Genomic DNA, 19,781 nt, shown 5'->3' with positions numbered 1-19,781 from the left:
TTTGCATTATTATTATTTTTAGACATGGTGTTAAACCACGATCTCCAGCTGAATAAAATGAAAGAACACAAAACACACCAATCAAACATAAATTACACTTTTAACGTCTATCTTACAAGTTTATATAAGTCCTTTTGACATTAAAAATCACAGTGTTCACATACCAAAAATAAATTACTCTTAAAAAACTAACCTCCTAAGGCTATAAAACTATTTTTACATCACACTATTTACATAAAAATAATTTATACTTGTAAATTTAATTTCACAAATCAATAAATCCTTTCCATACCTATAAATATGTTGTAGATACTTTAAATAAATTAAAATAAATATGGTAGCGTCAATCGTTAACTGTTACGAAAACTGAGAGTTGACAAACACAAGCAGCGTTACGAAAATTCCGTAGCATCACTGCTGAGTCATTTCTAGCTCTTCCCCGCCATCTCCCTTCCAGCCGTTACAACTAGCATATAGCATGCTACGCTACATACCTATCCCACCATTTTTTTTGCCGTTTTCCCAATTGACCGCTAGAACATGCGTTTGAGTGGCGTCGCCGCTGACTCACTATCCTCCTCTATCTGTTCTCCCATAACCTACCTAACTATTTCCCTCAAACGATCGGAATTTCCTTAACGCTCGAAAATTGTAGCCCCGTCAGCAAAAAAGTTTGACTTAAAAAGGTTTTATCTCGTCGGAAAAATTACTTCCCACATTAAATAAGCATTCTTTAACCAAACATATTCTTATTAAAGACTATTTCGTTTCGTAATAGCTTTCAGCATACGTGTTTTCCAGTCGTTATAAAACCTAACAGATTCGAGGCAGCGAATTCATGAGCTGCTATCTCGTGGAAACCACATCGAAGTTTTTGCCACCGTGTCACAAACTATTTTACTGACTACAAACATGCCCACCAAACATTTCTTCGACGTTGTGGCCGCAGTTTAAAAATTTTATAAACCATAGGTAAAAGTTGCTCTGAACTTTAGTTAATGCGAGTGAAGATCACGTACATCCCGATAGTGTTTTAGTGTAACGATTAGACGGTTAATCCTTAGCTCATTATTGGGCCAATATCACTGGCTCTAGAATCGATTTGGAGCATGCTGCCACTGGCTGATAGCTTGACCTTGGAATCTGTGTAACCTCAAGACACGAGACCTTGAAAACTTTCTTTGAACGATTTTTGCAATGGGGAAGTTCATTTTAAAACATTTTTATGGGTACACGTTATTTCTGGTCACACAAAAAACAAGCAAAATCAGCTGATGCAGAAAATCCCGTAGAAGACATAATTCTTAAGAATGTTACAGCACAAACGAATAAAGAGGTCTGACAATGACGAGACAGTTTCAAAAAAAAAATAATGAAAGTAGTATAGTTTAGCCGGTCCGAGATCAGGGTTCAGGGTGTGGAGCCGGAGCCGGTGTCCGCCATCTTGGATTGTGACGTCACGGCGGCAATTTTTGACCCAAAATTCCTCAAAATTCCTCAAAAATGACTCAAAATGACTCAAAAATTCCATTTTAAGAAAAAAATTTCCCGTTTTCAAGGGAAAAATTCCCGTTTCGAGGGAAAATTTCCCGTTTTATTCCATAAAAAATCCCAGCGGCTGAAAATTCCTAAAATGGCTTAAGCATCCTTAACTCAAGCCTCAGTTAAGCCATTTCTAGGAATAAGGATACCATCACCTTTGACTTTGAAACCGACCGCCATATAGGATCCGCCATCTTGGATCCGCCATCTTGGATGACGTCATTGTGTTCTCGAACATTCCGGTGATGTGTTATCCACCATATTGGATGATGACGTCACCGTTGCAATTTCCGTTATGGCCGCCATCTTGAAATATATCATCCGAGTTTAATGTAAAAAATTTTAAAATTTATAAAAAAATTAAATTATTAAAATTTTAATAAATTATTTATAAAAAAACAAACTTTTACGACACGGAGCTCGGAGTCCTCGGTTCGAACCTGGTGAGGGCAAAAAAATTAAAAAATGGTGACCGATCCTTCCCTCGTGGTGGCTGCAGGCAGACTGACTTCCACCACTTTTTTTTTTCAAAGTATATATAACGTCATCTAGCATGACACCATGTCCGCCATCTTGTCTTTGATACTGGAACATCATCATTGTATCGTCGGTGAGAGTGCGCTGACGCCATGTTAGTTTAATTATAATCCGCTAGAGTGCAGTAATCATTTATTACTGTGACACCCGCCATCTTGAAATTTGGCCGCCATCTTCAAAATCCGTAATTATTTAGCTAGGAATTCGGGAAAGGTTCCAAAATTCATTAAATTAATCACTCATTAATTTACATATTTATTCGATAGATTCCTGTCCTTGGTTCGATACCCGATCGATGCAATAATGTTTAATTTTATGAAAAAATAATAATTTCAATAAACCACGTTCAACATTCGTAAAGAGAATTTAAATCCTCTACTACCATCATCCTATCAGACATCAAGACCACCATAAGGAAATTTGTATTTATCGAACAATAAATTTATAAAAGTATTAAATTCATATAAAATCAAACAATAATTTACCTATTGAATAGTTACTTGGTTCGATCCCTGGCCGATACAAAAAATTAAATATAACATCAATTTAACATAATAGTAACAGGTTCGAGGAATTAAACACCACAGTTCTTTTACAAACATAATATTTATAACATAATTTCTATTCTACTACAGGTTCATTTGCGAAAGCCAGCAATCTTATAATCATTTAGTTCCGCAGCGGTGTGAAATGACTAATTCTTAGCTCCAATCGGTTTATACTAGACAGAGTCCAGCCAGAACATTTTTAGAGACATAGTCCACTTCTTCTTGACAGAGTTTCCGGATACCGTGTTTAACAGTTTGCTTCACATCGTTAGAACTGTAAATTTTGCTGCAGCCGATTTCTTGAATGCACACTTCTTCACTTTGTCATCGAACGGACATGGCTTTCCATATATACAGTCCAACCACAAGTTATGTTTCAAAGGTCCGTTTGTTGCTACATCATCAGTAAGCTGATTGATTATTTTCTGTCTGATATCGTCACGAAAATTACAAATGTCTTTCGACTCACCGAACGTATTAAGATAATAGTAGTCTTTCAACGTTCCACGAAATGCAGACTTCGCCAAGTAGAAGCCATTATCGTTCACTTGTAATGCTCCGAACACAGTCTTAGGTTTAGTTCCATATTCAGACGTCATAACAATCGGTTGCTGGGCATCTGTTTTTTTTTTTGGTTGTACGCTTTCGTGTCTTCAATCTAAAGCGAGGAGTCGAAATGTCGGCAGGTAGTTCAGCAGTAGGAGCACAGACTCCACCTTTACATTTTTTCGCATGATGTCGCAAACTGTCAATTCGAGTAAACCATTTAAGGCACTCATCACAGCGAAACTTCATGCGAGAAGGATTCTTCGTGCATTTGCTCCGCTCATGTCTTCGTGCATCATGGGAAAATGCGAACGACGTATCACAGTAGCTGCAAAGATACTGTGGTGATGAAGACGATCCTTTCAGACCTGATGCAGATACAGGCGTTGCAACAGTAGTACCATTTCCAGGCATACTTTTATGCACATCGATGCATCGTTGTTGCGCCGAAACCTTTACTTTATGCCGCACAGCAGGACCTTTGCATGCCTTCATGTGCGTTTTCATATTATCTTTTTGGCAAACTGCTTATGACATTTCTCGCAAACAAACATTTTACGATATAGGTTCTTGGCACTTTCGCTCCTCTCGTGTCGCCGAGCATTGCTGTTGTTTGAGAAAATCTTGTCGCAGTAACAGCACCGATGTTCGCAAGTTGTCAAATCAGGATCCATTGAAGTCTCCATCGAGGTCGTATCGTCGATCGTCGTGGTTTCCTGTACATCCAGCCCTGTAGTCATTAAGCTATCTTCTGCTGGCGGTATCACATCTGTTGAAATCTCCTCCAATGTTGACGTCGTCGTCGACGTTGCCAACGGGATCTGCTCCACCATTGTCGTCGCTGACGTCAAAGTTCCCGTAGACGATGGTACAAAGTCCATCGAGTTCGACGTTAAAGTCGGTAAAGATGCCATCGAGTTCTCAAGAACAGGTAACTACGCGACTTATGCAGCAGATGAAATAATCTAGGTGATCCTTACACCGTCGACGACAGTAACAAACTGAGCGACCTGCTGTCTAGGACTCGCTTATATACATGCACCGGATGGAATAATACACAAGTCAAATCAAGAACAATTTACTATAATACTAGAGTCAAAACAACATTAAAAATAGAAACACCATCAACAAAAAGGAAGCACATTTGGAAGCACCATCAACAAAAAAGGAAGCACATTTGGAAGCACCGTCGAGACGAGTACTTGACTACTTCTTAGCTCCAACAGCTCTAAATGGCTCCAACAGCTCCAAATGGCTCCAAATGCTCCAAACGGCCTCCAAATGGCTCCAACAGCTCCAACAGCCTCCAAATGCTTAACACAGCTCCAAATGACTCCAAATGCTCCAAACGGCCCCCAATGCTTGACAGCTCCAAATGTCTCCAGCAGCTCCAAATGCTCCAAATGGCTCCAACATCTCCAACAGCTCCAAATGGCACCAACAGCTCCAAATGGCTCCAAATACTCCAAACGACCTCTAAATGGCTTCAACAGCTCCAACAGCCTCCAAATGCTTAACACAGCTCCAAAAGACTCCAAATGCTCCAAACGGCCTCCAAATGCTCCAAATAGCTCCAACAGCTCCAACAGCTCCAAATGGCTACAACAGCTCCAACAGCCTCCAAATGCTTAACACAGCTCCAAATGACTCCAAATGCTCCAAACGGCCTCCAAATGATTGACAGCTCCAAATGCTCCAAATGGCTCCAACAGCTCCAAAAGGCTCCAAATGCTTCAAAAGGCTCCAAATGCTCTAACTGCTCCAAATGGCCCCAACAGCTCCAACAGCTCAAAATGCTCCAACAGCCTCCAAATGCTTAACACAGCTCCAAATGCTTCAAAAGGCTCTAATTATCGCATCTGTCTTCGTCGGCATTTTCTCTTTTGCTCCCACTGCTCCAACAGCATTATGTTATATGATTCCATGGATACTTTGTTACGTAGCTACAGGTCTACGAGGTTCCAATGCATCATGTTTACGAAGCTTCCAGAACACAAGGTTACGAGACTGCGAGGCTACAGGACTACGAAGCTTCCAGGACACGAGGCTACATGGCTACGAGACTACATGACTCTAACTGATTACAATAGCACCACTCAGTGGTGAGAGTTAGGTTATCTAATGCAAAGCAAATTGATGCAAGTAGTTCTGGCTGTCATCAACAGATGTAGCCATGTGTTGCTTGCAGGTAAATATTAATTAGTTATTTTATGTGGGATGCGGGATGCTCACTAACGATCGCAAAAGGAGTGCTTCGCTAGACACCAAGGAGAAGGAAGTTCGTCTTAATGCTTCGCTGATGCTTCGCTGATGTCTCATGGCATATTATTTGACTGAGTAATGGTTGTTTATTTCTTTAATTCCACCTGGTAAAATTATTACAAGTGTCAATTTATTAGCAGAAATTCACTAATTAAATGTAACTCTGAATAAAATGACATGACTCATTAAGTAAATATCCTTCATGCAGAGATCGATTTCACACAAATAATCAGCAGCACTCGGAGAAAATCATTAGATGTCTAGCCAGGAATAACCAGAAGCACTTGGAGAAAACCATCAAATTATTAACAAGAATAATCAGGAGCACATGGAGAAAACGTAATGACAAGAATAATTGGGAGCACACGGAGAAAACCATACACATATTGAAAAGAATATTCATGAGCAAACATAATAACAAGAATAATCGGGAGCACACGGAGAAAACCACCACACGTTTTCTTTGATATCATAAAATTACAGGGAAAAAAATATTTAATAAATAATAAAAAATTTAAAATGTAAAAAATACAAAAATACATAAAATTCTGGCTTGTACTAGAACTCTAACTTTGCTCAACAATGAGAAGTTCACAAGCTAGCAGAATCTGTTTATGTATTTTTGTATTTTTTACATTTTAAATTTTTTATTATTTATTGAATATTTTTTTCCCTGTAATTTTATGATATTAAAGAAAACATGTGGTGGTTTTCTCCGTGTGCTCCCGATTATTCTTGTTATTATGTTTGCTCATGATTATTCTTGTTAATAATTTGATGGTTTTCTCCAAGTGCTTCTGGTTATTCCTGGCTAGACATCTAATGATTTTCTCCGAGTGCAGCTGATTATTTGTGTGAAATCGATCTCTGCATGAAGGATATTTACTTAATGAGTCATGTCATTTTATTCAGAGTTACATTTAATTAGTGAATTTCTGCTAATAAATTGACACTTGCAATAATTTTACCAGGTGGAATTGAAGAAATAAACAACCATTACTCAGTCAAATAATATGCCATGAGACATCAGCGAAGCATTAACATGTAAGACGAACTTCGTTCTCCTTGGTGTCTAGCGAAGCCCTCCTTCTTTTGCGATCGTTAGTAAGCATCCCGCATCCCACATAAAATAACTAATTAATATTTACCTGCAAGCAACACGTGGCTACATCTGTTGATGACAGCCAGAACTACTTGCATCAATTTGCTTTGCATTAGATAACCTAACTCTCACCACTGAGTGGTGCTATTGTAATCAGTTAGAGTCATGTAGTCTCGTAGCCATGTAGCCTCGTGTCCTGGAAGCTTCGTAGTCCTGTAGCCTCGCAGTCTCGTAACCTTGTGTTCTGGAAACTTCGTAAACATGATGCATTGGAACCTCGTAGACCTGTAGCTACGTAACAAAGTATCTATGGAATCATATAACATAATGCTGTTGGAGCAGTGGGAGCAAAAGAGAAAATGCCGACGAAGACAGATGCGATAATTGGAGCCGTTTGAAGCATTTGGAGCTGTGTTAAGCATTTGGAGGCTGTTGGAGCATTTGGAGGCTATTGGAGCATTTGGAGCTGTTGGAGCTGTTGGAGCCATTTGGAGCTGTTGGAGCCATTTGGAGCATTTGGAGCTGTCAAGCATTTAGAGGCCGTTTGGAGCATTTGGAGTCATTTGGAGCTGTGTTAAGCATTTGGAGGCTGTTGGAGCTGTTGGAGCCATTTGGAGGCCGTTTGGAGCATTTGGAGCCATTTGGAGCTGTTGGTGCCATTTGGAGCTGTTGGAGCTGTTGGAGCCATTTGGAGCATTTGGAGTCTGTTGGAGCTGTTGGAGCCATTTGGAAGCCGTTTGGAGCATTTGGAGCCTTTTGGAGCTGTTGGAGCCATTTGAAGCTGTTGGAGCTAAGAAGTAGTCAAGTACTCGTGTCGACTTGTAGTCCTGTATTCTCGCAGTCTCGTAAACTTATGTTCTAGAAGCTTCGTAGATCCATGGAACTACGGAAAGCTGGCTACATACAATAATGGTTTGTTTTACTTGCATTTGTATTATGTAAAGAAATAAAATGAATAATTTAAATTATAGGAATTTAATGTTTTTTATTTCTTGTATTCTGATTTCTAACTAAGACTTAGATCCCGTAACATGTGCTTCCTTTTTGCCTTTTTTTTGTTGTTGGAGCTTCCAAATGTGCTGCCTTTTCGTTGTCGGTGCTTCCAAATGTGCTGCCTTTTCGTTGTCGGTGCTTCCAAATGTGCTGTCTTTTCGTAGCCGGTGCTTCTAAATGTGCTGCCTTTTCGTTGTCGGTGCTTCCAAATGTGCTGCCTTTTCGTTGTCGGTGCTTCCAAATGTGCCGCCTTTTCGTTGTCGGTGCTTCCAAATGTGCTGCCTTTTCGTTGTCGGTGCTTCCAAATGTGCTGTCTTTTCGTTGACGGTGCTTCCAAATGTGCTGCCTTTTCGTTGTTGGTGCTTCCAAATGTGCTGCCTTTTTGTTGTCGGTGCTTCCAAATGTGCTGCCTTTTCGTTTTCGGTGCTTCCAAATGTGCTGCCTTTTCGTTGTCGGTGCTTCCAAATGTGCTGCTTTTTCGATGACGGTGCTTCCGAATGTGCTGCCTTTTCGATGGTGGTGCTATCTTTTCGTTGTCGGTGCTTCCTATTGTTTTTCCTTTTTTGATGGTGCTTCCAAATGTGCTTCCTTTTTTGTTGATGGTGCTTCCAAATGTGCTTCCTTTTTGTTGATGGTGTTTCTATTTTTAATGTTGTTTTGACTCTAGTATTATAGTAAATTGTTCTTGATTTGACTTGTGTATTATTCCATCCGGTGCATGTATATAAGCGAGTCCTAGACAGCAGGTCGCTCAGATTGTTACTGTCGTCGACGGTGTAAGGATCACCTAGATTATTTCATCTGCTGCATAAGTCGCGTAATTACCTGTTCTTGAGAACTGGATGGCATCTTTACCGTCTTTAACGTCGAACTCGATGGACTTTGTACCATCGTCTACGGGAACCTTGACGTCAGCGACGACAATGGTGGAGCAGATCCCGTTGGCAACGACGACGACGACGTCAACACTAGAGGAGATTTCAACAGATGTGATACCACCAGCAGAAGATAGCTTAATGACTACAGGGCTGGATGTGCAGGAAACCACGACGATCGACGAAACGACATCGATGAAGACTTCAATGGATGCTGATTTGACAAATAGCGAACATCGGTGCTGTTACTGCGACAAGATTTTCTCAAACAACAGCAATGCTCGGCGACACGAGAGGAGCGAATGTGCCAAGAACCTATATCGTAAAATGTTTGTTTGTGAGAAATGTCATAAGCAGTTTGCCAGAAAAGATAATATGAAAACGCACATGAAGGCATGCAAAGGTCCTGCTGTGCGGCAGAAAGTAAAGGTTTCGGCGCAACAACGATGCATCGATGTGCATAAGAGTATGCCAGGAAATGGTACTTCTGTTGCAACGCCTGTATCTGGATCAGGTCTGAAAGGATCGTCTTCATCACCACAGTATCCTTGCAGCTACTGCGATACGTCGTTCGCATTTTCCCATGATGCACGAAGACATGAGCGGAGCAAATGCACGAAGAATCCTTCTCGCATGAAGTTTCTCTGTGATGAGTGCCTTAAATTGTTTACTCGAATTGACAGTTTGCGACATCATGCGAAAAAATGTAAAGGTGGAGTCTGTGCTCCTACTGCTGAACTACCTGCCGACATTTCGACTCCTCGCTTTAGATTGGAGACACGAAAGCGTACAACCAAAAAAACAGATGCCTAGCAACCGATTGTTATGACGTCTGAACATGGAACTAAACCTAAGACTGTGTTCAGAGCATTACAAGTGAACGATAATGGCTTCTACTTGGCGCAGTCTGCATTTCGTGGAACGTTGAAAGACTACTATTATCTAAATACGTTCTGTGAGTCGAAAGACATTTGTAATTTTCTTGACGATATCAGACAGAAGATAATCAATCAGCTTATCGATGATGTAGCAACAAACGGACCTTTATAATATAACATGTGGTTGGACTGTATATATGGAAAGCCATATCCGTTCGATGACAAAGTGAAGAAGTGTGCATTCAAGACATCGGCTGCAGTAATATACAGTTCTAACGATGTGAAGCAAACTGTTAAACACGGTATCCGGAAACTCTGTCAAGAAGAGGTGGACTATATCTGTAAAGATTCTGGCTGGACTCTGTCTAGTATAAACCGATTGGAGCTAAGAATTAGTCATTTCACACCGCTGCGGAACTAAATGATTATAAGATTGCTGGCTTTCGCAAATGATCCTGTAGTAGAATAGAAATTATGTTATAAATATTATGTTTGTAAAAGAACTGTGGTGTTTAATTCCTCCAACCTGTTACTATTATGTTAAATTGATGTTTTATTTAATTTTTTTGTATCGGCCAGGGATCGAACCAAGTAACTATTTAATAGGTAAATTATTGTTTGATTTTATATGAATTTAATACTTTTATAAATTTATTGTTCGATAAATACAAATTTCCATTATGGTGGTCTTGATGTCTGATAGGATGATGGTAGTAGAGGATTTAAAGTCTCTTTACGAATGTTGAACGTGGTTTATTGAAATTATTATTTTTTCATAAAAGTAAATATTATTGCATCGATCGGGAATCGAACCAAGGACAGGAATCTATCGAATAAATATGTAAATTAATGAGTGATTTATTTAATGAATTTTGGAACCTTTCCCGAATTCCTAGCTAAATAATTACGGATTTTCAAGATGGCGGCCAAATTTCAAGATGGCGGGTATCACAGTAATGAATGATTACTGTACTCTAGCGGATAAGAATCAAACTAACATGGCATCAGTGCACTCTCGCCGTCGATACAATAATGATGTTCCAGTATCAAAGACAAGAAGGCGGACATGGCGTCATGTTAGATGACGTTATATATACTTTGAAAAAAAAAGTGGTGGGAGTCAGTCTGCCTGCAGCCACCACGAGGGAAGGATCGGTCGCCATTTTTTAATTTTTTTGCCCTCACCAGGTTCGAACCGAGGACTCTGAGCTCTGTGTCGTAAAAGTTTGTTTTTTTAATAAATAATTTATTAAAATTTTATTAATTTAATTATTTTATAAATTTTAAATTTTTTTTTCATTAAACTCGGATGATATATTTAAAGATGGCGGCCGTAACGGAAATTGCAACGGTGATGTCATCATCCAATATGGTGGATAACACATCGCCGGAATGTTCTAGAACATAATGATGTCATATAAGATGGCGGATCCAAGATGGCGGATCCTATATGGCGGTCGGTTTCAAGGTCAAAGGTCATGGTATCCTTATTCCTAGAAATGGCTTAACTGAGGCTTGAGTTAAGGATGCTTAAGCCAGTTTTAGGAATTTTCAGCCGCTGGGATTTTTTATGGAATAAAACGGGAAATTTTCCCTCGAAACGGGAATTTTTCCTTCGAAAACGGGAAATTGTTTCTTAAAACGGGAATTTTTGAGTCATTTTGAGTCATTTTTGAGGAATTTTGAGGAATTTTGGGTCAAAAATGGCCTCCGTGACGTCACAATCCAAGATGGCGGACAACGGCTCCGGCTCCACACCCTGAACCCTGATCTCGGACCGGCCAAACTATACTACTAATGAATATAAACCATCAGTATCTTTGGACAACGCAGTCACAACCAGACAAAACCAACGATCATACTAAACAGATAATCTGGACAACAAAAAAAAAACAGCTATGCACAGGTAAACACAACAATGAAACTAATCAGTTATTCTGCAACGACGTAAGCACAGAAATATACGGTAGTCTTCCTAAGACAAAACAGTTGTAACGTTTCGTGAACTGACATCTGCTCCCGTCATCAGGCACACACATACTGATGGAAACTGTTTGATCTTTGGAAGTGCGGTAGTTACCCGTGGCAGCAGTGGCAGCTTCACCCGCCTGAGTGCCTTGAGGCGGTCTCCGAACCACTTCATGCCTGGGACCAGTGTACTCGTGCCACCTGTACGTGCTTCGATATTCCGAGTGAAGCTGGAACACATAAGCAATGCACAAGATATTTCAGGTTTGATCGTTTTAAAGTTTAACATTCACCACTCAAGCACTGGCAGTTCGTATCTCAAGAATATCAGACAATGATAAGAAACACTGTTGAAACGCAGGGTTGTAGGAAGCAAAATTTGGTACCCAAAATCCATAAAGTCTGTTAATATATTGACAGTTATTTGGTGGTTTGATATTATTTCCAAATATTGTTATAAGTAGGTATATGGTAACGGCAACATAATAGAGTCAGGATTACTTTCCATATTACATAACCTTCTTTTAAAAAATATATTATAGTTACCGGCATACATTTAATAGCTTTCAAATACTTACTACAGTGGTACGATTCTGACAGAAAAAAAAAACATTGTTCTGGCTACACTGTAATGTAGTGTTATCAAAAACAATTCCGAGTGAAGCTGAAAAACACAAGCGGTTGAAAACATTTTCTCACCTCTGCTCATTTCGGAGTTTTACATTCTCCACTCTGACATGATAACCATTGGCGCTTCTCGTCTTAAGCATGGACAACAATGACCAGTCAGTGCTGGCTTGAGGCCCCTTCACACCTAGTCCAACCCCAGCCGATGTCCTCAATGTAGGATAATGGCAAATTGTGTAATGTGAAGGATTATCGTCCTAACAAACTGACGCCTTCTGCCTTCTGCCAAGGTGATGTTGAGGGTGTGGAGTTGCTTCTGGGCGCCAACTAGCAATAATAGCTACGTGCTAGTGCGTAGCCGAGACTCTTGACTCAGGGCGTGACGTCGCCACGTGGCCGGCAGGCAGTAAGGGTCGTTCCGTCAGAGTTACCCCCGGCTGTTTTAGCCACCAGGGACGCTAAGGGCGTTGTAACAAATACGCAGGGCTCGATTCAAAGTGGTTTATTGTCAGGCACGCTATACATGCGCTGCGTCGTGCATGACCCGCTTACTGGGAGCCGCGCTCTACAGGACACGTTTCTGATGTGCTGAAAACTCACGCAATTCCGAGAGAGATGGCAAGGGCGGAGGTCGAGAAGCTCCGCGGGCGACTCGCGACTAGTCTCCTTGGAGGGCGGTGATTAACTGGCGATGGCTGTGACGTCCGCACGACTCCCCAGCCTCGCTCCCGCGAAAACGTGTCGTGTGCAAAAGTAATCCCGGGCCATGCACGCCGCCTGATCGCGCTAAAGTCCAGAATTACAATTAATATTTAAGCATAGTCATTACTTAATTAATATTGTTTTTTAGAGTGCTGAATGTTAATTTCAAAGTCCAGGTAATCAGGTCACCTAACAGTACCCCCTTGGTCGACTTTCGCGTGGGCGACAGTCGATTAGGCAGGGCAGCTTACGTTCGAGGCGTTGCACCACCCTGCACCCAGGTGCGTTCACGTCGCACACGCTCGGGGCGAGGCGGCGATGCGCCATAGCGGTCTGTGCGGATTCGAGGAGCACTAATGTTTGGCGTCAAAACCATTTTGAGTCCGATTTAGGAAGGTCGAACGGTTTTCCTCATCCGAGTAGCCGATTTAGGAGAGATACCCTCCACTTTCCTAGATCGGATAGTGTGTAGCGCAGTCGGGCTTCAGTTCCGATTAGTTGTTTGTTTTCTCGCAAGACGGTATTACGTTTTTATAAACGGTTTTACCATTGCTAACATTCCCATAAATCATTCTGTTCATTCGTTCGTAAAAAAAAATCCGGAAATCATCCGTGTTGAATTGCTTCAACCATATCATATGATACAATTTCTTCCTTTCCTTTAAGCACGTTTTTGCCCAAAATTTTCTTTCAGGTGAGTTTTTTTGAAGGAACGACAATGTTGGAACAGGAACCTAATTTTTTTTATTTTCAACAAAGACGACGCCATTACGAGAGTGTTATCAGAGGCTCGATTCTGAAATGCACACTGCGAGTAGGCGGTAGGAGTGAATGTTGTCAGTTTTCCCGTCTGCGGGACGTGCAATTGCATTCTCTAATAGTAACGACAAGCCACGGGCGTGCTCCAGAACCAGTATGCAATTTTACAAGCTCTCCAGTTGCGAGGCTATCCCTAGTCCTGCGGTTTGACAAGTTCATTAATGTGGCCAGCGATTGTAGCCTCGTGCACCGGAGCTTGGAAAATGACGAATTGTTGTCATGAGCGACAAACTGCGGTCGAAATCACACCTGTGGGTTATCGTTAGTATTGAGAATACCACAATGAGGCTCACAGGTGGGAGAACAATATATCGCTACCGCCAAACCGAAGTCGTCAACATGGTGGACCCATGTGCTGCAGCATAAACGTGTATATATATCCCAATTTGTAATCTTTGGGGAGCGCACCAAACGTATTAGTGTGGCAAATGAAAATTTTTAGTAGCAAACCTATTTCAGAATACAAATCGTAAACTTAAATATTCATAAACAGGAGTAATCTCAACTTCAAAAATACATTAGAAATTTGGCATTAGGTACTACATTCATTACCCACAATGTTAATAAAATTTGTAATGTTTTTTTTTTGATAGGGTATTGGCATTTCAACCAATGTTTAGTCCTAATCTAGTTTTCATTTGATCTATAAATACAACAATATAATGTTAATGGTTTTGAGAATGTAAATTGTGAGAAATGTGGGCATGCGTACTTGAGCCTCTGCCCACAAATGTACCATTGTCAACTGCCTGAAGCTTTTTGTCAATAAATACCAAAAACAAATTGGCAAAGTGTGCGTCTCCGAAGCAGAAGAAGGTATTTTTGATTGGGTTCAAATCCTATCACTAGAAAAAAAAATTTTAAATATTAATATTACACTATACATATCGTATTTCAAGCAAAAATGATGTATTAAAGTTTTTCCTGTATCTAGTTGCTGTTATAACTTTTAATGCATAACTAAGTCCGTTGCTTCAATTATTTCATACTTTGTAGCCTATATTTTTTACTTGTAGTAAGGATAAATCATATAAGCGCAACAACCTTGAACAAAAAGTAAACTATAATTGAGTTCACCTACGTTTGAAAGTACATAAGTTTCCACGCATTATTTATGTATCAACGAATTATTTATAGGTACTGCACCCGTGTTAAATGGAAAAGAGAGCTGGTTTTATTTCACTACGAATTCAAAAATGATATGCATTACTAATACGTTGAAATATGTGCTTTTTTATTTGCCTTAGTTGGTAAGACCATTTTTTTTTTAATTTTTCAAATTATTTTAATAAGTGTAATATTCAATCATTTAAAAAAAATCGGTAGTATTTAAATTCGTAAAGTTAAATGAAGAAATTATTTCCGTGAGTTATCTCTATGAAGTGACTGATTGAAAGTAATTTTATAGTTATGTCATAAAAAACCCTACATAAATCAGACCCAATTTTATATTCTTTTTTAAATAATATTACTCGATTTTCACAATAGTATAGCAGGAAAATAAAATTTTTATTATTTTAAAAATTGCACAGAATCTTTTTATATACACTATATTAAAACACCTTTGATACAATTTAGGCAAATTAGGTATAGGAAAAATAATAACAAATATCCATTCCCCAGGTAACATAATATTAGATTCCACTGCTGAAGAATGCGTATTCTTTCAGTATTTGGTCAGATGATAGCCATGTGTAGAGACCCGGAAAATTCGCGGGTTCAATGACCTCCAGGATAGACTCCAATATCCTCTACACACTCGGGCAAATGCCAACTGTTCATTGGCTGCTGACTTGTGAGTCGTCTCGACTGGGTGGCCTGTGATTCGACACTTCTATAAGTGAGGGTCTCTAATTGGCCCTCAGTCCTCCAGATTAACAGTGAACCAATGACAGAAGCAGCACTAAGGTATAATTATTTGAATTTTAGCATAACACGAAATAAACCCGCGAATTTTTCGGGTCTCTAGCCATTTGTTTATTTCTACTCATGTATCTGGCTGCTTTGGTCGGCAACTATGGAGGCTGTTTTTCTGTTGGCACATTATGTATCGTGTGTGTGAAGAACCGAATTTATTTTTCTCTACTGATACACAAACTGTCATGCTTAATACCTATGGGGATGACAGACGATATGGCCGAACTTATACATCGAGTAAGGCGGGCTTAATTACAACCTAAAATTGTCTGCTGGTCGATATGTCACAAAATTTATTTAAATACGAATATTCTGTAAATTTTTATTATGGAATATGGTCGGTAATTCCTATTATTATATTAATTATAATTTGTGTAATTAATTTTTGCATAGGTGGTATAACACAGAAGGATTAACTTATGAAATAAAAGCTCTAATTAGTTTAACTTTCAAAATATTTTATTTAGTAGGGTTTTATTTAATCTTCCATTTTCTTAAAACCATGAAGACATCGCTAGAGCTTCACAAAGGTAAAGCGTTAAATGTTTTTTTAAAACCACACTTTTGACACAGCAATAATAATTTTACTTACACAAGGAAGTTATTGAGCAACGAAAGCTGAAGTAAGAAAACGTATTGATTAATATTTATATCAGTTTTTTTCTTGGTTATTTTGATGTAGTCTACCGTAGCTGTATGTCTGGGTGGAAATTGCTGTAAATATACCCAAATACCGAAAATACACTAAGATTGTATGTCATTGATTCTAAAAGAATGTTAACTGTGGAATTGACTTTTGTTTACAATTTTCTGCTACACGTCACTTGAAAAACGTAATGCAACTTATTGTGTCATCGATTGAAAAAAAATTATGTCCATCTCTGAACTAAATTACATTAATTTTTCTTTCTTAATGGGTTAGTTTATTATTTTAAGTTGTATACAAGAGAATTTACGTTTTTTTTAACGTAGGAAACTTTTGATATATACCTAATAGTAAAATAACATGCATTTATTTTTGGGGATAGCCCACAGTTATTAATGTGTTAATCTTAATAGTTCAACTTGATAACGAGTAATGCCTTTTTAATAGGTTATTTTGTGTTAGTTTATTACTGTGTTTGATAACTTATTAATCATTTTGAGTAATTATAATAAACCATTTTTGAAATAATAACTTAGAAACATCCAAATTTCAAGATAAGTGAAGTCCTCATCATAAACTAAAATCCTAAGATAAAGAAAACCTCACATTCCTATCAATTGTTCGTTTAAATATTAATAATATACGGACATTTAACTTCCTTATAAATTTAATTCAGTTACACAGTTAATATAAATATATAATTTTTATTACTTTTGTTTTTATTGTATATTTTTAAATCGATTCTTAAATATTTGTGTAGGCCTAACTAGTATGAAATGACAGAATAATTGTGCAGATATATGCATTTAAAGATATTAGAGCAAGAAGAGAAATAAATCCAATTAATAATAACATTTTTGCATTAGGTAAACTGTAAATTATATAATGTTAAGGTATACACAACATTAAAATATAAAATGCACTGACAGGATCTAAAACATGTCTTGGTAAACATGTATCGTTCATTGGCACCATGCACTTTACAGTGGTGCTACAGACACACATAACCTAAAAACTTGTGACGTTACTTTATAAGTGTAATTAAGCTAGTTTAAAATAGTATTCTAAATTTTTGTTTATTTAAAATTAATATTATTTAAGTGATCAAAATGAATTCATTTAAAAAACAATATTTTTGGTCCTTTTCTCGGTGTTCAGAAACGCAAACATGTGCGGGTGAATGATTCACACGTGCGAGTCCGTTCTCTTGACAGCTTCGGAAGCATTTCCCAGCATTCAACACTAGTGGTAACGCCTTGTAGTTGGCAGTACTCGGAGTCTACGAAAAGTTGTAGGGTTGTCTTGATGTCGCTATTACGTTTTTTTTTTTTTTTTTTTCATTTCAGAATACCGATAATGGCGGAAGACGGGTTGTCGTGAGCGGGAGTCACTACAAGGCGAGGCTAGTGCATTTCAGAATCGAGCCCCAGGTCGGTAGGCGCAGTGGTACTGACTAATGACGAGATAGGAAGAAAAAAATCGTAGAGTGTGGATAACGATCGACTTTCCTAAATGAAGATCCGGTCGGATTGAATTGAAAGGTGTGTAGAAGCCTTTATGGTGACGTAGGTAGTCCTAACATTCTCCGGGAAATCCGGGAAGTAAGCGAGACGGGATGAGACTGGTATGGAGAGGAGCATAGCGAGGCCAATGGTTACAACGATAGTGTATAGTTCCTCCGAGCCCTGGCTTCTGGATGTGGTGAGTGGTGACGAACGCCATCTTGGATTCTGACATTACGACAGCCAGTTTTGGTGTCAAATTTCTTCAAAATTCCTTAAAAATGACTCAAAATTTAACACAATTAATAAAGATTTTCATTGTCGAGGAAAAAATTCCCGTTTTAAGGTAAAATTTTCATTTTAGACCTCAAAAAGTCAACAGCTTGAAAAAAAGCGGCTTAAATTCCTTAGCGACAAGCCGCTCTAAGCCACCGAGGACACGACCCTCAAAATTAGGATGTCATGTCAGCCATTTTGAATTATGACGTAACTGTTGTAATTATCGTTACGCCTGCCATTTGAAAATCCGTAATTATTATGCTATAAAATCGGGAAAAATTTAAAATTTAAAAAAATAATTAATTAAATTTTAATATTGTTTTACAAATATCGTTGCATATTTCGTTAGGAATGCCATCTTCGATTCTAGAAATGTAGCATATTTCGATACACCCCCCATCTTGGACGTGTATGACATAATCGTTGCGCTCTTCGTTACGGACACCATCTTGGATTCTAGATCGTTTAACTTTTCGTTACAACCGCCAACTTGAAAATCAGTAATTACAGACATATCGCCAGCTAGTATGATGTCACATCCGCCATCTTGTTTTCGTCTACTAGAAAGCGCTACCACCATTTTAGTTTAATTTTTACCTGCTAGATTGTAGTAATCAATTATTATTATCTACTGTGGCACACCGTCATTTTGAAATTTAGGTGCCATCTTGGAAATTCGTAATTCTTTAGCTAGAAATTCGGGAAAAGTTACAAAAATTATCAAAAAACACTCGTTGATATAATATTTAATTCGATCGATATCCGTCCTTGGATCGATACTTGATATATGCAAAACAAATAAATTTTAGTGAAAAAATACTTATTCAATATATCATGTCCAAAATCCTAAAAGCAGCTTAGGTTCCTCATTAACCAGCCTCCAATAAGACCGATATAACTATCATTTTAGAAATTTGTAATAATTAACATAGAATTTCAGAAAAAAGTCGTAAATTAATCAAAAAACAATTATTAAAATTATGTTTGCGCGTTAGATTCCTGTCTTTGGTTTGATACTTAATCATTGATAAGGATAACTAAAGCTTAAAATAAAGTTATAAATTATGTTTTCCGCATAGTTTATTAATCATTCACTGTAAGAAAAAACATCACTACAAAAGATACCTGTCCAAAGAATTGAATATGTTGACGTACGGCCTAACAATGAAGTTTTTTTATGCATGAAATACATTATAACCAGTTCAAGTAAAATGCTATATAGGTCGATTGTCTTCGAACCATGAGACCAGGTCATGAACACTGTCAGACGTATAGACCAGACATTTCCGAACCTCAAGACCTTCCTCTTCGATAGCTAATATAACATATTTCAAGCAGACCTTAAATACCGTTAAATTTGAAAAAAAAATACCAAAAGGATGCACATTTTGAACGTAAATTCCACAAAAAAAGGAAGCACATTTTACGGAAAGTTACGTTCTCAGCAGTAAGATGCGATAATAAAGTCTTGTCTACGCACATTTCATGAAAAGGACGTACATTTTAACAAACATTCAACTCAGTAGGATGCGATCGTCAATTTTACGTTAGGATATAATGCAACCAACAGACATTAGCTCCAATAGTCTTTTGGCTCCAAATGTCATTGGCTCGAATAGTCATTAGCTCCAAAAGTCATTGGCTCCAACAGGCGTTGGCTCTAATGTTCATTGGCTCCTATGGTCATTGGCATCAGCAGTCTTTGACACCAACAGTCTTTCGCTCCAAACGTCAATCGCGCCAAAAGTATTTGGCTCAAAAGGTCTTAGGCCTAACTAGTACTATTTGGCTACTAGACTAGGAGGCTACGAAGCTACGAGACTACAGGACTGCATGACTACTAGGCTACAAGTCTATGAAGCTACGACATTACTTGGCTCTAACTGTCTTTGAATACATTAAGCTGTAAGAGCTAATTTATCTCGTGCAAAATAACTTGTATTTAATACCGATTCTTGGCAACAGATGTCGTTACGTGTTGTGTTGAGGTAAAATTATTTATTTCTTTTATGTGGGATGCGGGATGGTTACTAACGAT

The 19,781-nt window shown here is 38.5% G+C and overlaps 1 protein-coding gene across 2 annotated transcripts in view; it reads right to left on the bottom strand.

Moving 5' to 3' along the window:
• LOC134529251 (uncharacterized) overlaps window positions 1-19,781 on the bottom strand; it is a 1,084,551-nt gene that overhangs the window by 1,001,095 nt on the left and 63,675 nt on the right. For both annotated transcript variants that reach the window (XM_063363151.1, XM_063363152.1), the window contains exon 2: window positions 11,364-11,481. In XM_063363151.1, coding sequence (XP_063219221.1) covers window positions 11,364-11,481 — 118 coding nt within the window. The remainder of the gene's footprint in view (window positions 1-11,363; window positions 11,482-19,781) is intronic.

The sequence above is a fragment of the Bacillus rossius genome, chromosome 2 (assembly GCF_032445375.1).
Source record: "Bacillus rossius redtenbacheri isolate Brsri chromosome 2, Brsri_v3, whole genome shotgun sequence".
Taxonomy (NCBI): domain Eukaryota; kingdom Metazoa; phylum Arthropoda; class Insecta; order Phasmatodea; family Bacillidae; genus Bacillus; species Bacillus rossius.
Note: the sequence above shows the minus strand (reverse complement) of the source record. Positions and strands in the feature narration are given on the sequence as shown.